The 20126-nt window shown below is 39.9% G+C and overlaps 3 protein-coding genes across 4 annotated transcripts; 1 reads left to right on the plus strand and 2 right to left on the minus strand.

Moving 5' to 3' along the window:
* Nucleotides 1-134: 134 nt before the first annotated feature.
* On the minus strand, nucleotides 135-3752 carry aldh3b2 (aldehyde dehydrogenase 3 family, member B2). 2 transcript variants are annotated; one of them, XM_040019229.1, is made up of 10 exons: nucleotides 3435-3752; nucleotides 2812-3007; nucleotides 2590-2700; nucleotides 2217-2337; nucleotides 2046-2131; nucleotides 1430-1511; nucleotides 952-1341; nucleotides 701-867; nucleotides 507-606; nucleotides 135-407 (listed from the first exon to the last, which is right to left on the minus strand). In XM_040019229.1, exons 1-10 carry the CDS (start codon nucleotides 3485-3487, stop codon nucleotides 208-210), a joined length of 1506 nt encoding a protein of 501 aa, XP_039875163.1. In that variant the 5' UTR covers nucleotides 3488-3752; the 3' UTR covers nucleotides 135-207. The 2 variants fall into 2 exon arrangements, with proteins under 2 accessions (XP_039875163.1, XP_039875162.1); XM_040019228.1 differs by lacking the exon at nucleotides 3435-3752 and adding an exon at nucleotides 3083-3255.
* A 184-nt stretch (nucleotides 3753-3936) lies between these two features.
* Nucleotides 3937-14621, minus strand: ube3b (ubiquitin protein ligase E3B). The gene is made up of 27 exons (XM_040019226.1): nucleotides 14072-14621; nucleotides 13750-13918; nucleotides 13491-13608; nucleotides 13223-13282; nucleotides 13027-13131; nucleotides 12832-12928; nucleotides 12660-12745; nucleotides 12464-12546; nucleotides 12225-12330; nucleotides 12010-12130; nucleotides 11719-11896; nucleotides 10184-10350; nucleotides 9896-10063; nucleotides 9635-9806; nucleotides 9425-9543; nucleotides 9227-9341; nucleotides 9007-9106; nucleotides 8811-8930; nucleotides 8548-8724; nucleotides 8329-8439; nucleotides 8084-8221; nucleotides 7911-7976; nucleotides 7768-7826; nucleotides 7448-7630; nucleotides 7225-7336; nucleotides 7033-7125; nucleotides 3937-6278 (listed from the first exon to the last, which is right to left on the minus strand). Exons 2-27 carry the CDS (start codon nucleotides 13908-13910, stop codon nucleotides 6087-6089), a joined length of 3207 nt encoding a protein of 1068 aa, XP_039875160.1. The 5' UTR covers nucleotides 13911-13918; nucleotides 14072-14621; the 3' UTR covers nucleotides 3937-6086.
* Nucleotides 14622-14839: 218 nt separating this feature from the next.
* kctd10 (potassium channel tetramerization domain containing 10) lies at nucleotides 14840-20099 on the plus strand. The gene is made up of 7 exons (XM_040019231.1): nucleotides 14840-14971; nucleotides 16471-16684; nucleotides 16777-16946; nucleotides 18183-18269; nucleotides 18372-18424; nucleotides 18555-18750; nucleotides 18854-20099. Exons 1-7 carry the CDS (start codon nucleotides 14969-14971, stop codon nucleotides 19070-19072), a joined length of 942 nt encoding a protein of 313 aa, XP_039875165.1. The 5' UTR covers nucleotides 14840-14968; the 3' UTR covers nucleotides 19073-20099.
* Nucleotides 20100-20126: the final 27 nt, after the last annotated feature.

Below are 20126 nucleotides of genomic sequence, written 5' to 3' on the forward strand. Positions count from 1 at the left end.
ACAATAAACAGTGTACATCCAAAATATTTGTGTCCTATAAGTTTCAAACATACATTTAGACAAGTTAATATACAGTTAACAATTTTCTCCATAGAAATCCATTCTTGTTGATTCTATAATAATGCGCTTCTGTCTTCCATGGCCTGCTCATAACAAAAGTGGCAGTTTGTTTAATTCCAGCATGGCTGTCATTACCCTCCCACACAGTCACATAATCTGGCACCAGCCCTGGCTTTTCTGGGAAAGGCTGCTGGCCCATGTCATTAGAGACAGATTGCGGTCCTCGAAGGGTGGATAGCGCAGGTAGGTCACACATTCAAACCGTGCGCTTCGTAGCAGACAGGATTTCTTGTGAGAAAAGGTATCAAAGCTGTAGCGGCCATGGAAAGAACCCATTCCACTGGCACCTTCAAAGAGGGGGGGGGAAGGGGGGGTTAGTTGGTCAGACTGGCAGATCACTTACAGACTGTCCCACCATCCATACTACTACTGCAGCTTAGACTTACCTACTCCACCAAAAGGTAGAGCCACCATCACACTCTGCAGGATGCAATCATTAGAGCAAAAGCTTCCACTGCAGGTCTCACTCATGAGTCTTGAAATTACCTGCAGTGTCACAAAAGCCACCACATGATCAGAATAAATCCTACAATGAATTCTGGCTTCAGTTCCCCCCGTTCAATTTGCCTCGTAGACCTACCTTGCCGTTGGTGGAATATGCATACACACAGAGGGGCTTTTCTTGCTTATTGATAAAGCTAATAGCCTCATCCACATTGTTTACAGTCAAAATAGGAAGAACTGGACCAAAGATCTCCTTTTGCATGACGGGGTCTGATTCAGCCACATCTGTCAAAACTGTTGGGGCTTCAGATTTAAAAAATAAAATTACAGCCATGTTAAAGCAATCTATTAAGTGCAATATGTGTCAAGGAATTCAGCTTTTCATACCAATATATTTCTCTGCTTCTATCACATGCCCACCCACAGCCACCTTGCCAGATCTCCATAAGATCCCTCTAGTACGGTTAAAGATCTCTAGATTGACTATCCGGCCAAAGCTACGTGACTCTTGGGGATTAGAGCCATAAAACTCCATCAGGCAGCACTTGAGGGCCTGCACCAGCCGAGCTTTGACATCTGTGTGGCATAAAATGTAGTCAGGAGCCACCAAACTCTGTCCAGCATTATGAAAACGTGCCCAAGCAATGCGCTGCACAGTGGTGGAAATGTCACAGTGCTGGTCCACGTAACATGGGTTCTTCCCTCCCAGAATCAAGGTGACGGGTGTGAGTGTGCGGGCGGCAGCCAGAGCAATTTTGTTTCCGTCCCCTTTGTTTCCTGCAGAGTGACAGCCAAGCTTAAACAGTGAACAAGTCAAAGAACACTTTTTTTTTTTTTAAATTAAAGGATGACTAATAAAAATTACCTGTAAAGAAAACATGATCAAATTTGAGCTCAATCACTTCAGGCAAGTCACTCAAGCCTGCAAGAATCGCATGGAAGCATTCCTTGAGGAAAACAAGAGTTTTGTATGAGAATTCCTTTTGTTCCCCCTCTTCAAACAAGCATCTCTTATAATTCAACTAAACTAAAAGCACAAAAAAATAAAATAAATTTAAAAAAAAAAAGCAATATCACTGGTGAGTCAGATATTCAGTCATGGATGACAAAGTGCTCAATTCTGAAATGCCAGATTTAAGTATCTCAAAGTGTAATCTCACCAAATGAAAGCTCATTTGATTACAGGCCAATAAAAGGGTACCTGCTCAAACAGATTCTTACAAAGGAGTCAAATTATTCTGGAAGCTAAAACTATGAAGTGTTTCACTCTCACTGTAGCAACCAAAGTCAGTTATTCCTATGTTAAAGCGAGTGAAGTAAAAATTCATAGTGTGCAGTCTAATCAGCTTCAGAGCAAAAAAAAAATAAAAAATAAAAAAAAAAGGGGGGGGGGGGGGGGGGAGTATTGCCTTTGATATTTTAAGAAAAATACTCCAAGTTCTTGCAGGGAAAAATCAGTCCCTTTATGCTAGCTTACTCACATTATCCAAGTAGGAGGGAATTAGACGATGGAGAAGCTCTGTTGTGTGCACAGTAGACTCGGAGGGGCTGATGATTGCACAGTTTCCTACACAAATGGAAAATAAAACATCAGTTGCTGTCAGTTAGCCTGAGTGCAGGAGAACTAAATGATGAAATAATACTGGCTGCACCTGCTGCAATGGCCCCGACCAGTGGCACAAGGCACATTTGTACAGGACTACACCAGGTCCCAATGATAAGCACCACTCCCAGCGGTTCACTGATCACCAGACAGTCGTCCAGCGTGGTGGACTACACAGACCGAACAAATTACATTACAAGTGAAACAGCACAAGTAAAAAGCTGGTAAGGTTCATCATGACACACAGAAAAACCACATGAGCTCATTTTATTCCTTTAGAAAGGGGCAATGCAACTTCTGTTTTAATCTGCTTTGCAGGGCTCAGCATAATACATTTCTTTGTAGCAGTACGTGGAATGTTCTCTCGAAAAAGGTCATGATTAATCCCAGTAACATTATCGAGATGATTTAAACAGTCTTACCAGGTTCCTTTCCACTTTCTGTGGCTGCATCCACTTCTTTAAGTTGTTAATAGCATATAGAGCCTCATTCTTGACCAGGATCAGTTCAGACACAACCGTTTCAAACCGAGGCTGGTTGAAAACAGAGTAGACGAATATGAAGTCAAAGAAAACATTTGACTCTACCATCAGTTCCCACTATTAAAAACAACGACCCTGCAGGGAGACCGCTTCAGCCCTGACCTTATGGAGGTCCCTTCCAAGTGCATCCACAAAGTCACACTCATGTTCCTCCAGCATCTGCACCACAGCCTCCAGCTGAGCTAGTCTGAAGTTCTCCTTCAGGGTACGTCCAGCTTGAAAGGCGACTCTAGCCCTCCTCAGGAGATCCACGCTTTCCAGAGGATACGTCTTCAGACAGGGGTCCCCGAGCCTGGTCCTGTAACAGTACGCTAGTTTTAACATCACAAGGCGAATGCGCACAATCAGTCCACACACACGTTTATCACTGCACCTTCTGCATGTTAGCCGCCCATGTCTCTGACAAGCAGAGCACGCCTTTATTTTTGGACTCATGTCTGTCTGTGTCAGTCAATAAATCTCTACCGCTGGCCTTTCCGAATGAACCAGTGTGAAATTAAGCTTGTGCACCCGCTCAGCAAGAGCCTCCCACCAGCATATATTGAAAATCCGAATAACTGCAGTGCAGACAGTCAGGTGATGCACATAAAACTAACAAAGCTGGACGCTTAAGCTGAGCCACCCAGAACAGCTGTATCTAATCTAAGGTCATTTGCAATAATAAGTCTCAATTTCTCGCAAGTAGGCCAAAACAAAGGTCTTTTTTTTTTTTTTTTTTTTTTTACCTGCACAGCGCCTTAAACCATCGTGCTGGAGTAGGACTCGGAGGACGGCTCATGGTTATTGAGAAGCTTCAATCTCAGGCAGCAGCCGGAGTAAAAACGACCAGCAGCTTTCCCAGCAGCGCCGTCCACCTCTCACTAAGGGTCACACGGGTGCAATCAGAGAGAGAGAGCGCAATGGAGAGTTTGCTTCAGACGCGCGTATTTACACGATAATCCCCCATCCACGGTATTCAAGGGAACCAGAAAATGTACCAATCCCACAGCCTGATGTTATGTCTCATGCATTCTGTGAATTACCAGCCTTTTACAGAGGCCTGTGTCTCCACTCTTGTTTGCTTTTTCTAAACAGGATCTACAGGTGTTTGTAATCAACTAATTAACGAATGAAAAAAAAACCCACAAATTGTGATCAAATGATTTATATCACACTCGTGTACACGATTTAACATTACAGGAGGAGGTATCTTACAAATGGACAAATCTTACACGGGATATTTTTTTAAATCAATAATGCGCCTTACTATAGTGCAGCGAGATTCCTAGACATTCACTTTTAAAAAGAGAAAGGGGGAACAAAAATAACTTACAAAGAGCGGTTGAGAACATTTCCGGGATAATTTCTTTTTATTTATTTATTTGTTGTACTAAAAGAGTCAGCATCAGCAATCACTGGTACACTCAAAGTCTTCTCTTGACATCATTTAAACAGATGAGCCACCTCATCGGGAGACAGACAAGCATGTGAGGTATCTTTCACCACTCTTGCACACTACCATGCACACACACACGCACACACACACTCGTGAGCAGTTGCAGTAGTGTGTCATATAAATCCATTTGCAGTGCTTTCAGTTCTTGCCCAAATACTTTAAGGATCCCCTTAACTGATTTGTCAGGTTTGATTTTAACATCATTTAACATCATTATTAGAGTATTAGATAAATTTATTACAACCAGTCTTATGTGTATATATGTAATGGTTTCATTTTCATTATAAATCACTTTTTTTTCACGAGTTAGTGGCCATCATATAACTTCTTAGAAACATGGTTACATATTAACAAAAATCTCAATTTTCATTCATGACAAAACTTTTTTTTGCATAATAAAGAACTTTGTTAGGTTAGACTTTTTTCCTTCTTCTTCTTCTATCGCTTTTAATGATGCAGTCCTTTTTTTTTCTCCAAATAACCAAAAGTCTGTGCCTGGACCTTCTGCTGTAAATGAACCCTGTGTAAGGTAAAAATTTTTAAGCTTATAAAGTCACATTCACTCTCATGTCCCTTTCCCCCTCCCTCCCAACTGCCGCAAACAGCAAAATTGTGTGCAACGTTTCCAAGGGAACATCATCAAGTCAAGCGGTCGCATTTGGTTGACGAACCAGTCCATGACATCATTCTTTTCCGCATGGCTTCAAAAGTCCACAGAGATCAGAGAGCATTGTAGTGAAGCCCTCCGCGGTTGTTGTGGTATTACAGTGGTTCCGCTCTGTGTTGCTCCTATAAGCAGAGAATATATCCAGGACCATAGCCCCCACATTTCTATGGCTTGTTTCCAAATCGTGGTTATTGGTTACGGTTGAAACACAGTCAAGCGTGTGAGCAACAGGTGACGACGATTCGTGAGGCACTCGGCATTAATCCAGGGTGTAGTGAGATTTATTTTTTTCCCTAGCATTAGATACACAGAGTAAGAAGACTGGTTTGCTTTGCTCTTCTTTGTGTTTTTAAGGTGGAAGTTGTGCAACATGGAACAGCTGCAAACACAAATAGTGACAAAACATTTCCAGTTCTTTTGGTCAAAAGTAACTGATGCTACAGAAACGACATCTTTCTTTCTTTTCTTTTTCTTTTATCGAAGAGTAAGATCAAACCTTTTAGGGGATTATTTGCTGCGTCACTGGAACTGAGGCAGATTGTTGGTTTTTAAGATCTACTGGGAACATGAAAACCAGAAGGCCAACGTCTCTCTCAGGTGGACCCAGTGTCTTTTAGTGGGGAGAAAAGGGACAGAGCTCAAAAACGATTTTCCTTAAAAACGGGACATAACGTAACGGACAGGATCGGCGTCATGAGCCACCACTCCTTCAAGGAGACTGAACACAAAACATTGATTTGTCTTCCACTTATACGAGAAGCATCATGTTCAGGAAAGACACATTAAGACTCATTCAATATAAGCTGTAGGGTGCCGGGATAATGGAATCCAAGCTTACAAGTAACAATGCATCGCTTAGTTTTACACAAGTGAGACGACAATGTGTGTAATGGCTTGCATTGCTTCTGTATTGCTTTCCAGTTCGCTTAAAGTGGGAGTGTTAGACTCATTATTCTGTTAAGCCTGAGAAACATGTATACTCAGTTTCTGGAGGGGTAAAAAGAGAGAGGAAGATGTTAGAAATTGGATTGTTCTGCAGAAACAGCATCCCCCTTTTTGATGGGAGACACAGCTTAACTGGAGCTCACTCACTTAGAGCTCATCCAGATTATAAAAGAGACAAAAAAAGAAGTAAAGGGTCCTTCAAGAGTCCTGTTTTGTTTGAGTGATGCCCCTTTGATGTTAAAGGCTCCAACGCAGGTAAGCTGAGCCTCTTGCTTGGTATCAGACTGTATAATACAGCCCTCCTGTGCAGATTGTCCTGATGCAACAGAGTTAGGAGAGCTCAAAGCCTGTGTTCATACTGATAGCGTAGCGCAGCTTGTCACGTAGGATGCTTTTCTTGCTGTAGTTGGGGAGCTTGAGCAGGTTGAAACATGTAGATGAAGTCGGAAGTCGCCCACCAGGCTCCCTCTTTCGGATGGTGAAGAAGCCCCGGAGGACACTGCCGAGGGTGTCCCCAGTGTCCTACACACATCGGCGAAAATGTCAAATTCATCAGAACACAAGGACACAATCATACACAGGAATTAACCTAGCAGCACATAATATTGGTATAGACCTTTAGGTTTAACTTAATCAACAGCAGAAGGCTTGACAGCCATCTTTATACACAGTCCTTTATTTTCAGGAGTTCCAATCAAATATATCAGGACAAATAAACACAATCATAAATAAAATGTTGATGTTTAACAGCTTATAGAGAACCTTTCAAGGCTGAAACTCGCTAAGATCACCAAACAATGTCTTTCCTCCTTTGTGATGATTTGTCTGGGAAGTTTGTGTTTGTTAGCTTAAATTTTGTCTTCAGCAAACGAAATACAGCGATCCCACTAAGAACATAATCTAATTAATGTAAATGATTCAGGCAACTGTCTGCTTAACTTTGGCTCTACAGGCTGAATCTGAATAGAAATTGTAGCCCTCTCTAGATTTTAATTGTGCACATCAGAGCTCATCCAGCTCTTTCTTTCTTCTGTCGTATAATACCATCCCACTACCTCCACTATTGTTTATATACGATGTTTGCTTAACATAACAAGCCATTTCAGGGATTCTACATTACTTTTTCCTTCCTGTCTTTCTATTGCCTTTAACCTTTTATCTAAAATGAAATGTGAATACCTTCTTTAAAGTTTGCACTGCTTTTTGTTATATAACTGTGGTATTATGTACTGTGTTAGTGTCTAAAAATATATATTCCTAACTCTTTTTTTCTTACCTGATCATCTGAAACTTCCACACAACGGATGGAGAAAGGCGGTTTGAGGTAGGCAAAACCTAGAAGAGGTGGCCTTGAGCAGCTGGTAACAAACTGTGAAAACACATTTAAAAAAAAAAAAAAAGACAATAAATGGTTAAACTATTGTGGCACCAATAAAAAAAATATCTAGCTCAACAAATGACACCTTACTTTGAGGAACATAGCCCTCTCCTCAGCACTGAAATCACTGGACAGGATGTCCCACAGCCAGATGATGACACGATGGCTGCTGTGAAAACCTCCATAGTAGACAGTGTGTTTCCTGAGAATGATGAACATATTTAACTGTTTGTACAAACAGAAAGCATGTACTACAAGCAAAAGACATCCTCCGTATTCGAAAAAAAAGACAAAAAGGTAAAATGGTACATACTTTAGGTCATCTAGATCAATCTCCGCGTTATCTCCTGAAATGAGACGCTGAACCTCAGGGGTGGAAAACATGTGCAACCACTCCGGATTAATGATGCTGCGGAAGCCTCGGATGAAAGCAGCCGTCTGCTCCTTAATTTGTGTGTGCATGCGGAAGTGGGCCATGAGGTGGATGTAGCTGATTCTGCAGGACATGACAAAGATAACATCATCGAGATAACTGGCGAATTCTACAGAATACAAAAAGTCAACAAAACAACATTTCAGACATGAAGTGCTTCCATATCCTTTTATTGTTTTACCAAATTTAAATGCACATACTTGTTTTCATTGGTAACTGGCATGGTTTTCCCCCCAGGTATCAACTCATGACAGACAAGCTACAATGAAACATACAGTTAACTCGTAACTAATGTATTTTGTATATTTATAAATTAAAATGTATAAACATATCCCATCCTTACCTGCCCCATAACATCCTCATCATAGGATAATGTCAGCCCCAGATCCCCTACATCTCCATCATAGCGCTGAAAACAAATCAGAAGTGAAATATGCCCTGGATATCAGACACTGAAATACAACAACGTGAGCTGCAAATTGCAAAAAAGACAAAGTCAAAAGTGTGTGTAGTTACCTTAATGGAAGTGAGGTTCTTGTAAAACTCTGAATCCAGTGAGGGAAGCTCATCAATGGAGCTGTAGAAAGTGCTGTGGTGGTGACCCAAGACTTGGCTAAGGAAGAACGAGGCAAAAGGGACGTCCACAACAATGCCCTGAACAGGCAGAAGTGACAGTGAAACACTGAAGCTCAACCAAACATTTTGTTTGAAATGTATTCAAAGATCTTACAGACATGGTATATTTTAGACATGACACGTACCTCATATACAGCTTTCCCGAGCATCTTCCCCACAAACTCAAACAGCTGCAAATGGTTCTCATGGATGTAAGAGGTGGGCGAAGGATACAGCCTCTCGTTTCCACTTGTGGTCTACAACAAACAATCATCACAACATATTCAGGAAAAAAAGAAAACACACTGAAATTTCGCTACTTAAGTCTTCATGTTTGAAGAATGTCAACTATTTGTTTGAGTTACCTTAAAGAGGTTGAGAGCAGGATTAAAGACTTTCTTAATGATCTCCTCTAAAAACTCCTTGAAGACACCATCCTGGTCGATTCCAGCCTCATCCACACCCAGGTCGTTCACAAACTTCACCCGAATTACGCCTTTTATGGAATTCACTGGTAACCGGCGCAGTTGGTCATATCCATCCTTAAGACAGGGAAATCCTGGTTTTATTAAGGAACAATATATTTGCTTTCGTCCAAGTAAATCTATTTGACTGGCTGAAGCCATACCTCTAACATCCGCGAGCGCCGAATGGTAATATGGGTGACATGCGGCGAAGCAGAGCTCGTTTCCACCAGTCCTAAGCTTTCTTTCTCCTTTGTAACAATGTTCCTGAACAGCAGCACCCTCTAAATTGAGAGAAAAAATAATTACACAACTGACCCCCCTCTCACTGCTATAAATGAAAGAATTCCATTTACTCACATTTTTATGTGGGATAACGTGTGGGATGTACTGGAGTAAAAGCTGCGCTCTCTTCTTGCCTTTCTCCAACTCTTGGAACAACAGGCTAGGCTTTAGATCCCTGAATGCAACAGCAGCAACATGTAAAGATGTGCTTATAAAAAATATATATGTATATATATATATATCACATAAACATGTCATTCTGAAACACGAGGCTAGTCATGCTGTTTGTATTTACTTGCGCAGCCAGTGGTCATCAGGGGTGAACCTTCGCCTGCAGTCTCGCTCATAAAGCACCATCAGCCAGCCATGAACGCTGTGGAACAACTCCAGTTTCTCTCCCTTTGCATTTTCTATTAAACACAAAATACACAACAGACGTTTCAATAAGAAAGCATGACCTGCGTAACAGGTGCCATTGTGACACCGCACTCACCTAAGATGCCATCCCATATCATCTTGTACACAAATGTGTTCAGAAAAGAGGAGATAGTAACAAGTTCCTCTATCTTGAAGGACGTTTGTTCTTCATATACTTCAATGTCATCCAGAATTCTGTAACACATTGAAGGTGTGTCATAAAATGCTGCAACCACCTTTTAGAAAGCATGGCTAATGAAAGTAAATAAATAATCTGTGAAATTACGTGATAAGGTGCCGCGAGCAGTCACAGAAGAGCATGAGCATAGCAAGGAGCTGTTTTGACTCTTCGGTGTCATTGTTCAGACACTCCATGAAGAGTTTGAGGCCTCCCTGAGGACCCAGCTCACAGATGAAAGCCCAAAGTTTGGGCAAAAGGTCATCAAGATGTGTAAGACCTTTAAAAAAAAAACAGAATGAGCAGAGACTGAGTATTGTATCCTTCGTACTTTCAAGTTTAGATAAAATACCAGATCTTTGGACTGACCAGTGAGTATCTGGAGGCGTATTTGCGTCAGTGTAGACAGTGCGGTCTGGTAGAGCACACAGATGCTGCACACTTTCTGAACTTCAGCTGAGTCGACCCGCTTCCCCCCGACTGGTTTCAGGATGTTACGCACGGAGGCTGACTTCTGAAATGCTCGTTTAAAAAGGTCTTTAAAAAAAAAAAAAAAACAGAGACACAGGAGTTCAAAAAGTATTCAAAACCTTTATTAAAAAAACAAACAAACATTGTGCTTATTTAAAAATATCACAACAGAACTTAGGAACTTACTTTTAACTGGTAGGTTATTTTGTGAAGTGCTAGGTTGTGGTGGTGGGGGAGTGGGCTCCTGACTCTCCAGCTTTTTAGAAAGGACGTCACTGAAAAGAGTTCTAATAACAGGTACGCCCCACAGGTGCTGAAGCTGTTTTGTTACCAAGGGCATTGACTCATTAAGACTGCAGAGAACAGAAGACAAATAAGGCAGGTGGGAGAAAATAGTTTAGTACACCATTTCTTTTATCATTTTTTTAGCAAAAGAAAAGTGAAAGTATGCAAGAATACAAACATGTAGACATATTTTCTTCTTCTTTTGGTTGCTCACTTCAAGGGTCGACAAAGCAGATCATCTACCTCCATCTCACCCTATCTCGAGTATCCTCCTCTGTCACACCAACCCTCAACTCGTCCTCCTTCATGACATCCATGAATCTTCTTTGCGATGTTCCTCTTTTCCTCCTGCCTGGCAGCTCCATCTTTACCATCTTTTGTCCTGTATATCTATATCCCTCTTCTGCACGCTTCCAAACCACCTCAGCCATGCCTTTCTTCAAACTGCTCTACCTGACTTGTCCCTCTAATCTTCTCTATCCTGGTCACTCCCAATTTAAATTTAATATCTTCAACTCTGTCACCTCCAGCTTCACCTGCTCTCTCGTTGGATGGTTGAACCCACGTATTTAAACTTAGCTTCACTATCTCTACTTCTTGTAGCTTCATCTTACCACCTGTCTCCTTGCACTCACTACAGATCACAATGCCATCTTCAAACATCATGCAGACTCTTGCCAGAGATCATCTGTCAGTCCATCCATCACCACCGCAAACCAGAAAAGGCTCAGATTCTGGGATTCCTGTGCCAGAAGTAATCCCACTCCTACTTTGAACCGATCTGTAACTCCTACCACTGCACCGCCCTCATATACCTCTCTGCCTATTCTGATTTCTTCGTGCCGTACTACATTTCCTCTCTTGGTACCCTATTATATGATTTCTCCAGATCCACAAAAAAAAAGCACAACTCCTTCTGATCTTCTCTACCATCAACACTTTCAAAGCAAACATTGCATGTGTATGATAGATTGTTTCATGTTTATTTTCTTCACGGACTATATACATAATGTATTAATCACATAAAGGGAAAGTGCTCTTTCTCAGCACGAAGCCATACTGCTGCTCGTTGATCATCATGCTCTTCTTAAACTAGCTTCAACATCTTTTTCCCACATATTCATGCCACGGCTCATCAACTCTATCCCTCTGTTGTTGCTACAACTTTGCACTTTTGTCCTTGAAAATCGGTTCTCCATTGCACTTCACTCAGGTGTCCTTTCACTCTCCAAGATTGTCTTAAACAATCAGGTTAAAAAGTCCAGTGCCCTTTCTTCTAGACATCTCCATACCTCCTTAGGTATGTGAAATGGGCCAGCCATATATGTTAGCTTAATATACCGTCTAAGTTTTGAATTGAAGCTTTGGGGATCACTACTCCAAGTGAATATGAACTTATTCATATGATTTAAACAAACATGAAGAATTTAACTTACCCATAGTCCACAGTTTGCGAGAACCAGCCCAGCACTTGGTGCCAGTGAGTTAGGTTGGACTTCTTCTGGGATACATATCTCTGGCAGTAGGACAGCATGTCAGTCAGGTCCTTCACAAAGTGGTTGGCCTCCTCTTCAAGCACTTTCTCATTAAGGTAGCCTAAGTGAATTAGGTTTCCTATCAAAAATGAGAAGGAGACATTTAAATAGATATTACTTAGTTGTTTATTAATTTGTACACAAGATGCAACTGACTGAATGTGCACAATTCTTTGAACCAAAATACTATACCTAGTAGACACAGTGTGTGGCTGCCCTCAAGACACACACAGATATCCGAACACTGTTCTTCTCTACTGAGAAACAGAATGAATTTCCGCAGCAGGTCATGCGTCTGGATAGATGCCATGCACTGTCAAGGCAAAGAAAATATTAATAAATACTTCCTTACATTTTATTACATTGTCTCACTATGCAATGAAAAACACACATCACAGTGCTTTTACCTCTGGAGTAAGCCCACTGAGGTGGGTTATGATGGCTGGGACTGACATGATGTGGATGAGGAATGATCTCAGCAGATTCTCAGAAAAGTGAGCAGCAATGACAGGCCTGAAAAATACTTGATTTAATTACAAACGTAGCCTGAAAACAAAAATATAATTTATAAACAGAACAAACAGACATAACACAACAGCAATTAACATGTCTCCTCTACTTAATTAAAGGTGAAATATTAGCTTACCTTAATGACAAAGTGAAAATGGCTGTCAGAGTGCCTTTGGACAGAGATGGTTTAGAACGAGCCAAGCCATTGGTCAGCAAGATCTAAAGAAGAAAAGCTGACACACAGTGAGCCTTGCATTTCAGAAGAAAGGCAATGTCACACTATTTCAACGCATATCTTCATAAAAATGAGCAAATGAGTCGTAATACTGAACCTGCAGTATTGAGTAAAATCCCTTTTGATTGAGATGGCCCATAATATTTTCACAAATCCTTGTCAAAGCAGGCCTGAGAGCCTCACCTAAAATATTCAGAGGAAATTATATTTTTCTTCCTTGCAAAAAGCAAGACCATGAAACATTTTCCAAAACTTGACTTCAGGCTTACCCTTTCCCCTGACTATCCGCCAGGTTGATGTGTCTGTGAAGGTTACTAGCATGGTGAGGTACAGTGTCACCAGTTTGTTGTCCTGAAGTATGTCAGGCTGGAAATCACAAAACACGCAGTTATTTTTATTATTGCACATTTATAGTGATAAAATGAATATCAAAACCTATTTTCGAGCTTTAAATTAAGACTAACCTTTAAATTTTTCAGCAGTTGACAGCAAGTCCAAAGCACATCTTTTATCTGTTTGAGCCAGGGAATAGTGAGGTCTTTGGACAGAGCCAAGGAAACATACCACACCTGAGGGCCAAACAGCCAAAAAGCCATTAAGATGAGAATATGATTGAAAAAGTTTTCAGCATGAAGAGACTTTAAACGCATGCATGTTTACCTTAGGTTCATTTTCAACCTCCATGCTGGCTAGGATAGCACGACAGAGCTTCTCAAACCTCTGAAAAACAAAATAAGAGCCACTTGAATTGCAGAGCAAATGACATGTGTATAAACTACTACTGCTAAGTTTACAGAACCCTCAAGGGTCTGTCAAAAGTGTCAATAATGGTAAGTGCAGATATGAATCTCAACTTATTTTTACCAGCTATATGACAATGGTTATTATTAACGTATTGATTTAAATACTTGTATAGCTGGTAACTCACCATCTTATCCTCTTGGCAATATATGAATAATAATTTGCGAGCAATTTTGAAAATTGAAAGTGCATTTCTTTTAGATGTCCCAGTTTCAGAAGCTTGAAAGTAGTCATCAATCTCTTTCCTGTTTAGAGAAGAGGGGAAACACACACACACACACGCAATGAATATAATATTCACTCATTGCATCTATGGTAAAAGCAGTGAACCAAGCTCTTTAAATCACAGTTTTCTAAGAAATCTGCAACAAGAAACCAGTGATCACCTTATTTGCTTCTGGAGCCTGCAGCGACATATAAATCTTCTGACCAGAGCTTGAATGATAATTGCTGCTCTCTCCTTCTCCTTCTGCCCCTTTCTCTCCTCTCTGGCCTGCCTGGCTTTGTCCAGGAACTCGGACTTGGAGCTTTGAGGTACACTAAACATCGTGCACCCTGGGAAGAAATTATTCAAAATCGCTTGGCCGCTGTACAAAAACTATGCATGTGCAGTTATTGATTGCATTTTGGCAGTGGTACCAGCGAAAACATCCGCTCTTTAAGAAGTCTGTGATAAGACAACATCTATGTTGTTTTCAGTAAACTTACCTGCGACAGTTAAGTTCAGAGGATTTTGTCTGTCCTTTGGGCTCACCTTCCGCTATAGCTCCTCGGTCATTTGGGTGTCCATGAGATCCATGCAGGAGAAAAGCAAATTTATTTATTTATTTAAAAAGGAGGCTAACTTGCCATCTCCGGAGCGAAACAGTAAAAATCGAGCAGTGCTGGTTAGCACATAGGGCTAGTTAGCTACTTGCTGGATTACTACTGATCTGGGTGAATTTATTCACATCAATTTCGAGATATTTCTCATCACAGCGGGCTTAGATTTTATCTCATGTCAATGACAGTCTCGCAAACGCCGCGAACACACCGTTTCGAAATGTAAACAATGAGAGGAGATCAGTACATTGACTGCAGCCATTAATCCCCTGTGTCGCATTAAATGAGTCCGGGTAGCGTTTGTCTCCAATTATAACTCGCGATTCGAGAGTCGGTATTAATAAAATGTCTGCTATGTGGCAAGCTATCTGGGGTGGTATTGTAACAACAGCGACTTTGTATTTCTGGCGTTGAATAAAGCTACAACCCAGTATGTTGGGTGGGTGGAGGGGGGACTATTATCCCTGTTACCCCTTAAAAAACGGAAATATTTTAATGTAATTAAAACATTTTTTTTTTTTTCAAATATGCGAGTAACAATATTAGGGTATAACGGATGGGATGTAACGCGAGCTGAGGGAAACTACTGCGTTTTTATTTATTTATCATTTATCACTGCCGGGACACTTTTGCACTTTAACATAAAAATGTCACCTGCCCCTTTAAACACAACTCCGGACTCTTGACGTCATTTTAATAACTGCGCAGCAGCGCACCGGAAGGAAGTGGGTGTTAGCTGACTGACGTTAGCAAGCTACAATTACGAAGTTTGCTGTGGGTTCTATGGTAAATATGGTCGTTTTTCTGTTTTTGTTTTTTAATTTAATAGACATGCTGTCGATATAATATAAAGAATGCTATTTTATGGTTCGTGTTGTAGTATATCATGTTTTGGTTGGTTTAAAACAATGTCCATAACTTTATTTAATGCTAACTAGCTCATTAGCCGGGCTGGCTAAAATGAAATTTGTACTCGCTGGATTAAAGGATACGGCCCAGTGTTTCACTGGAAACAACTACGAAAGTCCGTATAAATGTAATGACGCTTTATATTAATGTAGTTAAATGCATATTAGATATATAACAAGTGCGTGTTCATAGCTGAGAAATTAAAAGACAATGCATGGGCTTCTGTCAAATGATGTCACACACCCTCATTCCCTTTAAACTACGTAGAAAATTAAAAAGTAAATAACGAGACAAAGCCACAATGAACAAAAACACGTAGTAAAAACTGTAGTAATAATTAAAATTCTCAAAAGTAAGCCCCAGAAAATCGCTTTCTAAAAGAAAGTCAGATAATGCTAGCTGGAGTGGTTGCTACAAGGCTCAGTTCCCGCAACCACCCTATTGTCTCCAGTCTTGTACGAGGGACAACTAATACATTTTAAGCCTACAGGATCTTTAGTAAGAAGCTGAGATAAATAGTCTCGAACTTCTCCATTTAGTGCTCTGTATGCAACTGAGACTTTTAAAACGAGTTTCGAAGTCAACTGGGTGCCAATGGAGAAACTATAAAAGTGGTAATGTGAGAGTAATGTGAGCTTGCTTACTTGGATGTGTTAAGAGGTCTGGCTGCAGTATCTTCTATTGTTTGGAGGTGTGACAGAGTTGATTTATATAAGATGGTTAGCAGGGCATTACAGTATAGGCATGATGAATCAAATGGATGAAAAAATTTCTCCTGTTTAGCTGTAGAGATGATTTCGAAATGTTACTTTAAATGAAAGAAACAAGACCATAAAATAGATTAGACATGCAAATGAAAGTCCAGAGAATAATCAAATATAACATCTAGATTATGAACACGGAGCTTAGCAGATGAGCAAAAGGAAGTAAGCACTTCACTGATACAGATTTTTGATGTGTTTATGTTTATGCATTTTCCTACATTACTCCCTTAAGAAGGCTACTACTTTTCTCCAGGTTTTGAGAGTTGTTAGCTCTCAGATATCAGAGTGCATTGCCAGAACAATAAATGGGGCACTCTAAATATAATTTTGCTTTTCTTTGTCATCCTGATTCTTAAATCAGAAGCAATCTATAGTTTCATACTGTCAAGACATGTTAGGACAATACTACCATTAAACTGATCTTTCCAATTGTATATGTAGTCTGATATTACTCATTTGTCTTAGCCATTTAAAGGTGCTGTTCGGTGTTACTGTCACCACCTTTAGAAAAAAATAAAGAAACAATGAACATTCAATAATTAAAATGTAACAGTTCATTTTCTAATCCACTGATATCCATGTGTGACTTTGTTGTATTTTGTATTGTTCTAGGAAGAGATGTCAGGAGAGAGCGTGGTGAGCTCGCCAGTGCCGGCAGCTACAACCCGGACTACGTCCTTCAAAAGCTCCAGCCCCAGCTCAAAATATGTGAAGTTGAATGTGGGTGGCGCACTGTACTACACTACAATGCAGACACTAACTAAACAGGACACAATGCTCAAAGCAATGTTCAGTGGGAGAATGGAGGTCCTCACAGATAGTGAAGGTGAGCTGTTAGTAAAACCTTGATCATATGCAGCAATTATTCCATCACTACAATTAAACTGTTACTGATGTTTTGGCATTTGATACTCATAGGTTGGATCCTGATTGATCGGTGTGGGAAACATTTTGGAACAATCCTTAACTACCTTAGAGATGGCGCAGTCCCACTCCCAGACAGTCGACGGGAAACCGAGGAGCTCCTCGCTGAGGCCAAGTATTATCTTGTCCAAGGCCTTGCCGATGAATGCACAGCTGCCTTGCAGGTACAATCATTACAAAGTTGCTTACCTTTGGAGTAAATGTTAAGTAACTAAGTTTCAGCAAAGTTATTGATACATTTAAAATTACAAAATTTACATTTTGGAATCTACATTCTCTTTTTGTTAAACATGCTATGTTCCCACCATAATCTTCATTAGCTCCCCTTTCCCATGAATGTTCTGTTGTCTTTTTTTGCTTTTTAATGCAGTCATAAATGTGACTAGCATTAGTCTGTGTATTTTAAAGAATGAAATTAAGTGTTATAAACAAAAACCCAATTAACCAAACAAAAATTAGAAGTCAAAATCTGTTTTCATTTTTATCTGGAAACAGCAGCAGAAATATTTAATAAAATGCTTTTTGACAATAGCTTTTTTGGTGTCTAATAACAGGTGTCCACAGGCATCACTAATGATATTATTAAAGGTGCAGAGGCTCATTTCGTAGGATTAGTAACAGTTGTGGTTGATTTAAAAATATAGACCTTTTGCAGCAATTAATTTTTTCAAATAATTTATTGGTTATCTTTGGTAACTTATCATAATCAGAATACTTTATTAATCCCCAGAGGAAATTATGTGGTCACAGTGGCTCCAAGACAGTAATAACAGTAACTAATTAAACTAAATTAAATAATACTATATATTACAAAGTTATAAAATATAAAAAATAGCTCTAATAAATAAACATAGTTCTAATTATAAATATTACAGTATATCACACAAGATTAAAAATTTATAGTTGGCAGTGAGGTTCCCTTCTTATAATATTAAGTGTAATTTTCTCTGTAGAGGATGTTATAATAAGAGTGTGGAACTATTGCAGTTTGTACTGTACTTTTCATGGAGGAATTGTATAGAAAGAGTCACAGGCAGGAATGATTTCCTGTTTCATTCAGTGGTGCATTTGGGTAATCTCAGTCTCTCACTGAACGTGTTCCCGTGACTGGCCAGCACGTCATGCAGTGGGTGGGAGGCATTGTCCAGCATTGTTCTTATCTTGAACAACATCTACCTCTCTGACACCACCTTTAGAGAGTCCAGCTCCACCTGAAAAAAATTTATACATTTAATAAAAGTTTTCATCCTTTTTATGTTTTTGTTTTTTTGTTTTGTTTCTCTTTTTTTTTTTCCACATGTAAGTCTGTACCAACAGAATGGGATCCTGTGAAATTAACAGTATGCAGCAGTTTTGTGTGTTTGTGTAATGTTTTCAGTGGAAAAATGTCTTTTTTCCAGAACAAGGAAACATATGAACCCCTTTGTAAAGTGCCTCTGATGACGTCATCCAAAGAGGAGCAGAGGCTGATTGCTACCTCAAATAAGGTATGCTATGTCTGTAATATAATGTGCAGCAACTCATTTAGAATCAAGACATTTTTCATTTAGATTTTTCTTTTTTTTTTAAAAACTTGGTTGTCTTCACAGCCAACAGTCAAACTGCTGTATAACAGAAGCAACAACAAGTATTCATATACCAGGTGAGCCCGATCATGGGGTCAAGTTTGTCTAGATATTAAAAAAAAAAAAAAAAAAAAATCAAGTCGTTACATACACTCAAGTCAGTTATCATAATAAATGACCTCTCTTTTAACTTTCTTTCCTCCACAGCAATTCTGATGACAACATGCTAAAGAATATTGAGCTTTTTGACAAACTGTCGTTGCGGTTCAATGGGCGAGTGCTCTTCATCAAAGACGTGATTGGGGATGAGATCTGTTGCTGGTCTTTTTATGGGCAGGGGCGTAAAATTGCTGAAGTGTGTTGCACTTCCATTGTTTATGCCACTGAAAAGAAGCAGACAAAGGTAAATATTCTTTGCAGAGTACTTTGCAGTTTCATAAGCATAGAGCTATGTTATTTTGGCTAAATAAACCTGTCTCTTGAGTAACACTTTACTTTTTTCCTAGGTTGAATTCCCAGAGGCTCGAATCTATGAGGAGACCCTCAACATCCTTTTGTATGAGTCTCATGATGGCAGAGGTCCAGACAATGCTCTGTTAGAGGCCACAGGGGGTCCTGCATGGCGATCTAACCACCTGGATGAGGATGAGGAGCGAGAACGAATTGAGCGCGTCCGTAGGATTCATATCAAACGACCTGATGACCGTACACACCACCACCAGTGATTCTCAACTTGGACCAGTCAACCTGTGATCCCAGACAGTATTTGCACTATGCTTGTGCCTTACAACACCCAGCGCCTCCTTCATTTACTTCCCTCATATTTTACCAGCATTCCCCAGAGGATTATTATGACACGAGTGTCATACAGCGGTGTGTAGTGGTGAAGTGATTGTGTGCAGTCCTCTTCTCCAGTTTTCCTCTTTGTCATCTTGTGTTTTTTTTTTTTTGTTTTTGTTTTTGTTTTTTTTGTCTCTTTTTGTTGGTCATGATAACTTGTATCACTGTTTTCTGCTACTGTGTAGACGCTCATAAACATGGATGCTTGCATTCATCACTGAGTGCAGGAAGAAGGAGGTCCTAATTAAATTACATGCAGAAGACGAGTTATATCATGGAAGCAGCTAGTAATGTAGATAGTTTAGTTTTTCTTTGCCGTGGTTCCAAAAGGTACATTTTAAAGTCTCAAGTGGATGAACCGGGTGTTGTACTTAATGAAGTCACACGGTGGCACTGTTTTACTCTTAGATGATATTAACCAAGGCTATAATGTAGCCTGTCTATAATTCCAAAACCTGAATATTTTCTTTTTATCATTAGACAATAAAAATTACAGGTGGATGAAGCAAAATTTCCTGTAATACTTCTGCCGCATTTAGTTCTAACATTGACGCAGTTCCCTTCACTCCACTAAACAAACCATTATTTTCAGTGGAGGGAACTTGAGCTATGACCTGAGGTGTTAAATGTACTGGGCTGATTGAATGATGGATGCTGAGGTTGATGTGAATGACTGTAACTAGATATCACTCTAGCAGGAAGGGAACCCTGTCTACAAGCTTATAACAGGGATAGAAATTAGACCTGTCTTTCATCATCGCATTCATCACAGAATGTACCGTTTGCACACTATAGGTTTAAGTTGTTATATGTTTAACAATCACAGTACTTGTAGGTCTGCTGTACAGAAGTAAACATAAATGTATGTTTTATATTTATACACACTTTATCACAAATAAATTTCTACAGACATTCTTTTGTGCTGCTTTCAATTTACAA

The sequence above is a fragment of the Simochromis diagramma genome, unplaced genomic scaffold (genome assembly GCF_900408965.1).
Source record: "Simochromis diagramma unplaced genomic scaffold, fSimDia1.1 OVJJ01000822.1, whole genome shotgun sequence".
In the NCBI taxonomy this organism is placed as follows: domain Eukaryota; kingdom Metazoa; phylum Chordata; class Actinopteri; order Cichliformes; family Cichlidae; genus Simochromis; species Simochromis diagramma.